Genomic DNA, 13261 nt, shown 5'->3' on the forward strand with positions numbered 1-13261 from the left:
AAGATGGTACCGCATTGTGTTTACTATGGTTCAATTGCTTCAGGGCTTCTGTTTTATATTACCTCTTTCCAAACACTGTGGTCCTGTGCATGAGACTGTAACAGCATGCATATTAGTAAGCTGTCATTAAAAAAACAGTCAGAATTTACTGTCTGAAATGTATCCTTATTTATAATGTAATACATTTATAACATCTGCTGACAAAAACTGATGTTTTTGAACAGCTGTGAATATTTTTTTAATAATCTGTTCTGCTTCATAGCTTCAGGGATCGGGTCTCACTCTTGATTCCTTGCCACTGTCTTTGTGGAACTTGCAAATTCTTTCACTATTTACATGGATTTTTCTAAGGTGCTGCAGTTTACTTGTAGCTCCTAAATGCATGATGATTATCTACCTTAAACCTTCCATGTAAATTACATTTATCCTTGCTCTTCTGGTCCTGGACATGAGTGCAATGGTCTGAAAATCACCAGTTCACATAACTAGCATATTAAAGAATAAGTAAACAAATAGATGAACAATGAATAAATACATGTAAGAGTTAATTAGCATAAGATAAAATAACCATACATTATTGAGGATCTCACCTTGCTTTGACATTTGAACATGGATCTCACTTATTATAGAAATGGAAATATAAATCTTAAACTACCCTCAAAAACAAAAAGAAAAGAAAATACACATGACAAGCACAAACGGTATAAGATGACCAACAGTAATGGTATAGTGTTTTAGGACAAAGACAAAGCTTACCCTGTCCATTGGAATTCTAATAAGCCAAACACAGGAGACATTGTTTGGATAATTGGAAAAGGAATCAGCAGAGCTGAAGTTTCCACTTGGATTAGGCAACAGACTACTGCAGATATCTGGGAAAGAATGAAGAAACTGTTAGCAGTACTGCAATTGCACAAATTCGCTAATACAAATCGACAATGCATAATATGGTATAAATAAATTTGGCAATATAAATTGTTGATGCATAATATGGTACAAATAAATTCGCTAATATAAACCGACAATGCATAATATTGTATAAATAAATTTGCTAATATAAATCGGCAATGCATAATATGGCATAAATAACAGTAAATATAACAGAACAAAATTGGAGGCAATAACTTCTCATTCATCCTGAATTCAGATGCTGTCTTTCACTGCTGAGATATATATCTTAATATTTTTTAGATGTTGTTTTATCTTGTATAAAATATGTAAAGTTATATATATATATATATATATATATATATATATATATACATATATGTATGTGTGTGTCTGTATATATATATATATATATATATAGAGAGAGAGAGAGAGACAGCTATAGATAAGCTATTAATACTTCAATTTTTAAATACTATTTTAAAATCCAAGATTTATATATAAAATATGTATATGGATTCACTTTATAATCTCGAAATACTGAAATATCAAATTTCCTTATTTCAAGACTATAAAGTCGAATGTTCAAAATAGCAAAAGTGCATAACCGCAAATCCAGATATGTCGAATTCGCGGTTATGGTTTTACGGTATGTGACGTGGAATGTATTTTGTGGATGGTGTCCAGTTTGGTGTGTGTATTTAGGTGGAATTTAAGGTAAGTGAGTATTTTGTAAGGGTTTTGGGTAGGTATGTGAGTGTTTTTGGAAGTTGTACATTTGGGTTCGGGTAGGCAGGTAAAAGTATGAGTGTTTAAGTGTTGAAAGTGTTGGTGTTTGTATATATGTGATGTGCGTGTGCGAGGGACTGCAGAATGTCTGGTTGTGAGTTTACTGCTTTTTTCTGTTTGGTGTGATCTTGGAGTTAGCATATAGAAGTAGCGGGGATGTGGGGCTTGCCCCCCTGCTTATTTGTAGTGTAGGTTTGTTAATTTGTGTTATGTTTGTGGATGGTTTTTTTTTTTTTTTTTTGTAATGTGGGGAATGTGGTGTATGGTGTGTTTAGCTTAGCAATTTTTACTTTCACAGTTTTGGGGTTTCGGTATTTTGAAGATTCATAGTCTTGATATATTAAAATTCGATGTTTCAGTATTTTGAGATCATAAAGTGAATATACATATATATATATATATATATATATATATATATATATATATATATATATATATATATATATATATATATATATATATATAGATAGATAGATGCATATATATCTGTTAATATTTCTGTTTTCAAATGCTGTCTTTTACTGCTGAACTATATGCTGGCAGCATCACAAATGTGATAGGATTTTCTAAGTACTTCCTCTTCCTCAGTGTGATGCCCGTGCCCTGGCCCAGCAATCAAGGAACCTCAATCCTCACTACTAACACCAGTGAGGGGTGTCTCATATAAGAGGAAAGGATAACACACACAGTAAAGTGCAATTTCCTTTAAGAGCACACAGAGATCACATTCAGTCTGGGGCTGGTCACTCCCTTGCTCTCCAGGTTCCCAATAAGACTTCCCACTGGCACAGCTATAGGGTCCATATCTCAGTCGGTTGAACAAGCTAAAATCTCCAGCACCTTCTCTGTCCAACCAGTGCTTCATGTCCCTGCCCAAGTAGCTGACACACACACACTTTGAGATAAGAGTTTATACAACCATACAGACACTTCTGGGAAAGGTTGGCACAGGTTCTTCAGCTCTGCCTCTTTTACCCAGACTATATGGTAGAAATCACTGCCACCACCGAGCTAATATTTATCAGCTACTCAAAGGCCCTTAAAAGGGTGTCCAATTATTACTGCACAACATTATTATCCAAGTGATAGTATAACTAAACAGTCAAGGCTTATTAGAGTGACTTGGTACAGGATCCCTATATACATGCAATGTACTCAGAGCTTAACTTATCTATACACAAAACAACCACAGTTGAAAGGTTTTAAAATATTTAATAATAAATAATAAAAATACAAGACAATACTTCTTACTACACAGTGCTAGTCAAGAGTTCAGAGATCACAGAGAAATACTTCAGTAGTACAATTCTGACATCACAGGAAAACAATTAGACTTGTGTTTTCTCTTAGTCTAAACTTACTAGTTTCTAGCTATTTCTAAGATAACTTACATATAAAACACAGGCACAGTGTTCATGAGTTGGATGGTAAAGACAAAAATGCTTCATGCCCTCTAATTCTCTCTGTTTTTAAAATCACATTCCTGGTTCCCATTACATCATTCTTCAAACTTCCCTGGGTTCCCAGGCTAACAGAAACTACATTTACATTCTTAATATCTCCTTGTGTTATCTTGCAGCTGGTCAGGAAGCAGAGCAATAAAAATACATTTACATGTTTAAATCTAGCAATTTAACTCTTGGTTAAAACAATAGAAAGAATGTATTCATCTAGACAGGCTGGAGCTGACTTTAGATCAAAGGCTCACAACATGCTTTACTTGGTCAGCTTTCTGCAAGCAGAGTGTACTGTTACATTTTTTCAGTTCCACATGTAACTCTATTTTTACCATTTAAGACAACAAGCCTGTGGCTTACATTAATATTTACAGATGACAGAATTATCTCCAAAATTCTATCTGGCTAGGCTGGCAGCCTTCACCCATATCTTCATACTCAGTATGTTCAAATCGCCAATGTAGGCTGGGTGTGTCATGAGGCATGGCCTGTAAGAGTCCCTTGGGGCCTAGAAAGCCACCTGTCTCTAGCTATCCCACCTGTTCCAGCCTAGCAATCTTCTTTGTGCCCTGGCCTCCATCAGTACTCAAGAAAGATGTACCTAGCAAGTTGCCTCCTCCATGATAGCTCTAAGAATCACACAGGCTGATAATCAAGTATTGGTGCTTGGATTGTACTTGGGTCTTCTTCCTCCTCCTAGGTCTCTAGAACATGCTGAAATATATTTCTTAATACTTCAGTTTTCAGATGTTATCCAACACTACAGAAATATATATTTTAATGCTTCTGTTTTCAGATGCTATCTTACAGTGCAGAAATATGTATTTTAATACTTTAGTTTTCAAATGGTGTTGCATATTGCTGAGATATATATTTCAGTATTGCAAGTACTGAAATATATATTTTAATACTTCTGTTTTTAGATGTTACTTAATGCTATGTATATTAATACTTCAGTTTTTGGATGGTACTTAATGCTGTTTAAATACATATTTTAATATTTCCTTTTTAGACACCATCTCACACTGTTGAAATATATATTTTAATACTTCAGTATATTTATCATTATATCGAGTGAGACAGCAAAGTCATATACAATGCTTTGCATGATTAATGGAATAGGACACTCCCAGAGTATAGAAGAAGGGATGTGGATCTCAATATTGACAGCAAACTAGCTGGCAGCCACTTAATCAAAAAATAAATAAACAGATAAATAAAAAACAAAAAAATGCAGCTAATTTACTGATCAGGAAACACATTCATAATAAACATATGCATAGTCACATAGGCACACATGGTGCGCATGCATAAACACACACACACACACACACACACACACACACACACACACACACACACACACACACACACACACACACACACACAGCTTATCTAGCACTCAACACACCCACTCTATCAGACACCAGAACATACATGCTATTTTACATGGTGAGCTGAGTGGTGGTGCAGCGGTAGGGTTGTTGCCTCACAGCAAGAGGTTCTCCCGTTCATTTCTCGGCTGGAGTGCTTGTTGTGCCTTCTGTGTGGAGTCTGCATGTCCTCCCCACAGTTGTGTGGGCATTCGAAAGACATGCGTAAATGGGCGTGCCTTCGTTGAATTGAATGTCGAGCTGGCACCTTGGCGTTTGTTAAAATCTACTGCCAAACATTAGCGGACTGGAGTTCCGCTGTGGCGACCCCTAACCGGGAAAAGCCGAAAGACAACAACAACATGGTTTGCTGAGTTTCAAGTAGCTTTGAATTTTAACATGGGAATAATAGAACATTATTAGTAGACACAGGGTTTAGGTAAGCATGCATAAGTATACTTAGTAATAAAAAAAGTTAACTTAATAATAGACCCCGTTAGTTTTATTTACAAATATGAGTGAATTTTAACAAGTTGCTTTGTTACAGTTCAAATATAAATTTATTTATTTTATTTATTTAACATTTATTTACCAGGAGTGTCTGACTAGGTGAGAGAAACACTTTCAGCGGAGGCTCGGGGAGAAAAGCTCCATATACATCACAAAATACATTGTATAAAGATCAGATTTCTACATAATTTGAAAAAATTCACACAAAGCAGTTCACAAAGAGATTCATCATAGTACAGAAGGAAAAAACTTCTTACAACATTGTTCCAAAGTTCATAGTTTCATCAGAGCACAAACTTATATGATTTGTGTGTCATTTAAGAAGTAGTTAACATACAGTGTAAGTTAGGCAGTAGCAGTGTGCAGTGTGCACTTACAATTAAGAGACAATTGAATAAAATGGTTATTACTATGTAGTGCAGCGATAACAGTGACAGGCTTTTAGGTGGGGGAATCCTATGATATACAGAAAAGAGAGGATAAGGGGTAGCAGGTATTGTTTAGCTGTACTAGTGATGTAGCAGTGTGGGAGAACAAGGGAAATAATTTTACCCTGGAGTAGTACAGGACCAGAGCCAGTTTTTGCTGACGTGGTCTGTAAGTAGTAGTTTGAAGTTTTTTGGATTGCTTGTGCTGATAATATGTTGTGGGATAGAGTTCCAAATTTTGGATATTTTGTGTGAGAAAAGATGTTCTCCTGAAGAGTTATGTGCCTTTGTGACCTGCAGTAGCAGTTTTTCAGAGGATCTTAGAGGTCTGTTGCTACTATGCAGGTCTACGAGTTTTGGAGAGCTGAGCAGTGTTCGGGTTGGTATATGATTAAATGAGCTATGGCTTGATGGTTAATGTATAGTAGGTGGGGAAGTTCAATCCAGTTTAGTTCTTGTAGGTCAGTGCAGTGGTGTGTTATATTGGGGGGATTTAGAGAGAAAAAGAAAACTTTATTGTCATTCAGAACTACACAGCTGAACGAAATTACAATGCTTCATTCTCAATGCAGGAAACAGTTGCACATATAGACAGAGGAAAATTAATAAAATATCACAGTAGAATTTTAATAAGTAGCAATTTCTAAGTAAAGTAGGACAGCAGTGACCCACACCCATCTCAGAATAGGAGACAAGGAAGACCAGGATCAATATGAAGATAATATTGTCAAAGTAAAACTGAAACAATGGCAGCATAACTATGATTAGACTGAATTATTGCACAGTTTGTATATTGCACTTTACAGTCCATAAGTGTGTAGGTGAGCTACCTTAGTATTGCACTTAGTTATTGCACATTCATAAAATAAGCCCCTTGATAGGCTAGTTATGTAACAGACATCATGGTTTGTTTTTCCCAAGAGTTCAACAGTCTAACGGAGAGCGGAAAGAAACTGTTTTTTAGTCTGATGGTGTTACAATGCAGGCTTCTGTATCTCCTGCCGGAGGACAGGCAAGTGTACAGACCATTGGCAGGATGTGTTGGATCGCTGGAAATCTTTTGGCCCTGTCTGTGCACCGGCCTTTGTGTGGATCTTCCAGAGGAGTAAGGCAGGTGCCAATGATTCTTTCTGCTGACCTTACAACTCTCTTGAGAGCCTTCCGATCCTGACTATTACAGCTCCCATACCAGACTGCAATGCTGTTGGTCAGGACACTTTCAGTGGTGCATCTATAATAATATACTAATATAATAATAACCAGAATTTGGTTATTTTACTATAACAGACCTCTAGCTTGGTTAACTCTGTTTTTGTAAGGTCTGTGAATATGGGTGAAGTGTACAAGAGAGTAGAGAGCAGGTAGGCTGTGGCTATAGCTTGCCTAGTGGTATTGGTGAGGAATGGTTTGGGTCTATAAAGGCTTCCTAGCTTAATGTGGATCTTTCTTATGGTAGTGGCTAAGTGTGTGTCAAATTTTAGTGAGTTACTGATTATGATTTCTACTACTTTTGTATGTCCTATGGGTACTATTTTGGTGTTTGAGGAGTAGATGGTGAAGGGGAGTTGAAGTCCTTGCTTTGAGTTTTTTTGAAAAGATTATTAGCTTGGCTTTATTTGGGTTAATTATTAGTTGGTAGTTAGAGAGATATTACTCAATGTCTAGAAAAACAGTTTGTGTTGTGTCTAGGAGTTCGGAGGGGAAAGTGGCTTAGCATATAAGGATGGAATCAAATGCATTTAGAATGATTGCAGCTTTATTGGTAGCAGTGCATAGTTTATTAGTGAAAAATCGAGAATGGTCCCAGGATAGACCCTTGTGGCACACCTATGTTCATAGGAAGTAGGGGGGAGAGAGTGTTATATTTATGTCTCTTATAAATCCTTCTGTGTTCAGTGGACTACCATCGATGTAGTAATTCATGGAGACCAGGTTTTTTTTTGGCATTGAGCTTAAGGCCATGGTTCTGACACCAGCCGTTGGTCTCAGTTAGGCCTTTCTGTAGGATGTCAACATCACTTGGGGAATTAATAATAGCTCCCAACTTGCAATCGTCTGTGAACTTTGTCAGACAGAGTCCTTTCATGTTGGCTTGGACTTCAGAGAAGTAGATACCAAACAGGAGAGGACATAGGACCGAACCCTGTGGGACTCCACTTGTGACAGGTCGGCAGTCTGACTTGGAGTCAGCTACTTTCACACTGTGGGTTCTATCTGTGAGGCAGTTTGCAACCCACCTAATGCTATACGGGTTGACACCTAGCTTAGTGAGTTTTTCTATGATTCCTGAGTGGGGAATGGTATCAAAGGCCTTGGCCAGATCAAGGTAGGCTGTATGAACCACCTTGCCTTCATCCACAGCTCTGGTGACTGACTCAAAGAAGTGTGGGATCCAGAGTTTGGAGATTCCCTATATCCTTGTTTATTAGGTCCATGATGATGCGTTCCATAGCTTTGCATATCAGACTTGTCAGGCTAATGAGGCAATAGTTCCCAGGGTCAGTAGTCACTCCTCCTTAGTGGAGAGGGAAGATTGTAGCAGTGCACCATTCAGTAGAGACAAAGCCTGAGGTGAGGCTGTGACTGAACAGGGCACACAGGTGATGTGCGAGTTCACTCTGTAGTTCATATAGAACATAGCCAGGGATATTGTCAGGTCCCATAGAAGCTGTATTCTTGGCCTTGGACTGTTGCTGTTTTAACCTGTGCAGCAGTACTACTGGGTGCCTGGCAATCTGCTGGTACTGTGATTAGTCCTTTGAGGGGGAGGGGTAAAGTTGGCACTGAAGCTACTGGGTATGGTGAGATCCATGCACTTGTCTACGTGTTCGTACAGTGCATTGGTATATAATTCGGCAGTCATGCAACTATTCTCCATTGGCATGGGTGCCATGAAGTTAGCCACCTCTATTTTTAGGAGCCCAAAGTTAGCTTTGGAGAAGTTTTTCATGGTAGGTACCTTTTGTGGGGCAGATGTGAGGGATGTAGATTTCCAAGATGATTAGTTTGTGGTCGGATCTAACCAGGGAGGAGTTGATTATTGGTGTAGAGCAATGGTCGCCCATGTTAGTAATGACCAAGTCAAAGATGTTGCTACCTCTAGTAGGGGTAAGAACGAGCTGGTCTAGGGCATTGGAATTAATGAATTCCAGGAAATGTTGGGCAATTGTATGGATACATGAGTAGTTTTCCCAATTAACAGAGGGGTAGTTGAAGTCGCCCAGTATGAGAGTGTTAGGTTGGACCCTAATATTCTCTGGGGTGCTTAGGAATGTGGAGTGTGAGTTTTGGGACATGGTTGGGGACCTATAGCAGGCGACGACCTGAATTGCTGTCTTACCCATGTTAGCTGCACCGGAAGTATCTCTGATGCGTTATGTTGGGCTGCCAGTCTGGAAGTGTGCACATCCTTTATGAATATGGAAACATCACCACCTTTGGAGCTTCAGTCCAAGTTCTAGGACCAAAAGGTGTGGAATGAGTTATAGCCTGGTAGTGCAGGGGTGCTTTCTGCTGCCTTGCACCAGGTCTCTGTTACAGCACATATGTCGATGTTCTCCATTTTAAGGAGGCTCTGAGTGAGTGATTTCAAGATTTAGACTTCTAGCATTGAGCAGCATGACCCTCAGATTGCATTTGTTTGTAGCTGTTACGGTGGTAATTTGGTCTTTGGAACACCACCTAAAAAAGGCACTATAGGGGTGGCAAGAGCCTTGGCCAGTATCCGTAAGCTCAGGGATGACAGATGCAGGCCATCTCTGGCAAAGCATTGAGGTCTGTCTATCATGTCATCCCAGGCAGACAGATACTGGATCCCCTTAGAATGACACCAGAAACTTAACCAATTGTTGAAAGCAATCATTCTCTGCTTGGTGTGTTGTGGAATCCTCTTTACTGTCTTTGACTGGTACCCCACTGTAGCTTTTTTTTGTTTTGTTTTATAAGGGGTTATGTACATTATTTTAAATTAAGAGGAATAAATACAATTATTACACATTTTCTGAAAATCAGTGCTGACAAATAATGATAAAGGAGATATTAGACTGAAGGATAAAGAAAGGTTAAGTTACAATGCATTGAGATGATAATGTTATTTAGATTTTATATTGCTGGTTTGTTTAGAAATGGATACATTATTTTACAACTGATGTAAACTACAAAGTCTGGCATGGGTGTCATTCCATTCACAAGTTAAAAGATTTTTATAAACATAATTAGGATTTCTTAGAAAGTAAACTATATAAATCATATGTTGAGAACTAAGTCCATTTTAAGATTAATTGGTCAAGTTGTAGGCAGTGTATATGTTTGAACACACTATAATTAGAGTGTCAGGGCACATGGATCTGGGCAATTTTTAATTACTGTATATTAATGACATTACAATAGAAACTGTATCAAATAAGGAAACAGAAATTTCTTTTTGAAACAGTGAAATAATACAATTCATCTGGATTCATGTTATGAACTGAGCCAAATCTGAGGAAGAAAGCAGTGACTGGTGTAATAACAAACTGAACAGTTAAAATAAAAAACACTGGGAATGTATGAGACAACATATTAAAAGTTAAAAGCTTTGATTTTCCTTAGATACAAAGAAAGTCTTTCACAGAAAATATTACAGTCATTATTAAACATCCATGTACTATCCTCCTTTGACGTGGTTCATGACATCATTTTAAAATACAAGCATTTGTCAAACAACAAACTGACAGAAAGCAAGATCTCCGTTGCTTTTTGCTTTTTACAAACTGTCTCACTATGTTAAAGGAGTTTAACATAGCGAGACAGTTTTAAAAAAGCTACGGAGAATCTCTGTTGCTTTTTTTAAAGCTATCTCGTTATGTTAAACTCATTTAACATAGCGAGACAGTGTGAAACATGAGTTATAGTAATGGAAAAAGTCCGGGCGACCGGACCTTTTTCCATTACTATAACTCTGATTTACAACGTGCACGCTGACCAATCAGCGTGCACGTTTTTGAATATTAATGGGGGGTTGTTGTATAATGGTTACTATTTAACTGTAACTGTCATCATAATTCCTTGTATTCAAGCACAATGTTAATAACATCATTAACAGGAGCGGACTTTGAATGCATGTAAAAAATAGCTTAACAGTAACATGTTTATTATGATAAAGGTGCATGTTCTGGAGTATAAGGTTTGAGCATTGGGGTCTGAACAGCAGATATATCATAATGAAATATAGGGATGGCTCCGGCTCTTCCTCATTGGATCATCACGAGATCAAGAAGATGATAATTAATAACTGGGGAACTGTCTCTGTTGATACAGGTTTTATGAAATGATTTGGTGATAAACTTCTCTTTATTAATAACAAGTCAAAATATTTTTGAGCAGAATGACAATAATGTAAATTTAACATCTAAGGCATGGACCTATAACTGTTAGTATTGTAAATGTAGATACGTGCATAATTTCCCAAATTATTTTAATTGTGCAAATGAAGGGTCATATGCTTCACTTTTCTACAAACAACATATTTTGCTACAAACCAATAGTAGCAACAAAGTGAAAAGTGAAAAGGTGAAATGCATTATAATACCTCTGTTTAAGTAAAATGAGCAAAACAGCCATAGTCAGATGAATTAGCTATTTAGTTTGTAAGGATTTAGCAAATATGCTATTTTTTTCAGTGACAATATGCAGTGGAAGCTCACTCCAAATCTAGAACTGAAAACACGGAATGCTTTGCTTGCAGACATTCCAGGTGTGGAACAAATAGAAGGAAATGTAAGTACAGATGGCAGTATTTAAGGAAGAGCCGTATAGATTCCTGGGGAATAGAAGACAATGAGAATTTTCAAGGGGGACGGTTTCACCCTGCCCCCAAATTTTACAAAAGGAGAATTCAACATTAGACAAAAATGTGGCAGTAGATTTATGTGATTCTAAGTGTGATTTTACATGTTCAGGAGGTACTAAGGCTATTAATGACAACATACAAGAACTGGTTGAGTTGGCTACAGGAGAGCAAACATTTCCGACAACACATACTTTTCAAGGTTTAAATGTGTATAATTACATTGAGTTTGATATCAATGAAGATTTTTGTTTGTTATTTAGCAAGGGGATGAAATTTATTCCAACACCTCGATTTAATATTGTAGACACTGTAAAGGAAATCAAATTTTATTGTCGTAGATTAAATCTGGCGCTTCAGTTTAAAGACAAGAATAGGGTCCAGGACAAGTTCAGTGGAAATCATAAATTAAAGAAGAAAAGTGCATTCATTCCCAGTTATCACCCTACTGTTGCTCAATTTGAGAAAATTGTTACTCAAGATTTGTATTGGTTAAACCATCAGATTAAGGTGAAAAATGACTACGCACTTCTACAAAAAGACAACCTCACCTTTAAAGAGAGGGAATGTTTGGATAATATAATAAATAACCGTGACATTAGGATTATGAAGCCAGATAAAGGAGGTGGGATTGTAATTTTTAACACCACTGATTACAACCAAGAGATCCACAATATCCTTCACAACACTGGCAAATATGAGGAAATATCTCTTAATGAAGTAAACATAGGTTATAAGCGTATAGACTTAGTAATTGAAGAATATTTGCTGGACAACAGGATCACTAATGATACATATGAATTCATTAGGGAAGAATTCCCCAAGATGGCTACTATATTTGGGATACCCAAGTTACATAAGAACCTTGAGAAGCCTCCTTTTAGGCCAATTATCTCCGGTTCAAAGTCTAAAACTTTCAACATAGGGGTTACTATTGACACCTGGACAAAGCATATTTATAATAATGTGAACCACCTGACCAAGGACTCTTGGAATTTCTTGGCGAATTTGACCCCATTACTATGGCAAAAGGATTTAATTTTTTTAACAGTAGACGTGGTCGACCTTTTTTCTAGTATCCCTAAAGAGATTGGTTTGGAATACTTCTGTAATAGTTTAAGGAAATACTCTGTTCTTAGTTGGGATAAAATAAACCTAATAATGGACATGATGGGATTGGTTTTGGACTACAACTTTTTAGAGTTCCAAGGGGAACTATTCAGACAGAGCAGTGGGGTTGCTATAGGGGCCTCTTGTGCCCCAGTGTTTGCCAATCTCGTCATGTTAGAATGGGAATCTCAGTTTGTTTTTTCTAGTGAGTATTACAAACACATTGCATATTATACAAGATATCTTGATGATTTGTTTATACTTTGGAATGGACCTGTCGAACTGATTAAGGTTTTCATAGATTATTTGAACAATACTACAAGTTTTTTGAAATTTACTTATAAGTTTGAAACAAAGGGTATTTCTTATTTAGACACTTTTATTAGTACTAATGACAAGGAATTTGAGTCTAGAATTTACAGGAAAGAGACTTTTTCCAATGACTATTTAATCTATGGTAGTTGTCATCCCCCACATATTTTTAAAAGTGTATTTAAGAGTCAATGTATTTGAGCGGCACGTATGTCATCTAATAAAGAAATTATGGAACAAAAAATTAACGTTATATACAATATGTTTATAAATAGAGGTTACCCAGAGGCAATGCTCACCCCTATAATTACTTATGTTAAAAAAGAATGGGGTCACAAATTTTCACCCTTATTAGGGAAACCATTTTTGCAAAACAAAAAAGACGAACAAAATAGGAATATTTGCGTACTTATGTTCAGTCCTTATACGAATTTCATTAAAGACATATTCAAGAAACATTGGAATCTCATCACTACATCTGATGAAGTTAGTGAAATAGCAGGTCCACTACCTAAGTTTGTGTTTAAGACTTCTGCAAACATTAAAAACATGTTAGAAGGTACCAAG

The 13261-nt window shown here is 36.9% G+C and overlaps 1 protein-coding gene across 1 annotated transcript in view; it reads right to left on the reverse strand.

The window, feature by feature from the left end:
• LOC122810500 (high choriolytic enzyme 1-like) overlaps nt 1–13261 on the reverse strand; it is a 311099-nt gene that overhangs the window by 129192 nt on the left and 168646 nt on the right. Inside the window, exon 9 of the mRNA XM_044082081.1 lies at nt 757–872. Within this exon, the coding sequence (XP_043938016.1) occupies nt 757–872 (116 nt within the window). The remainder of the gene's footprint in view (nt 1–756; nt 873–13261) is intronic.

The sequence above is a fragment of the Protopterus annectens genome, chromosome 9.part0 (genome assembly GCF_019279795.1).
Source record: "Protopterus annectens isolate FY-2018-M chromosome 9.part0, PAN1.0, whole genome shotgun sequence".
Taxonomy (NCBI): domain Eukaryota; kingdom Metazoa; phylum Chordata; order Ceratodontiformes; family Protopteridae; genus Protopterus; species Protopterus annectens.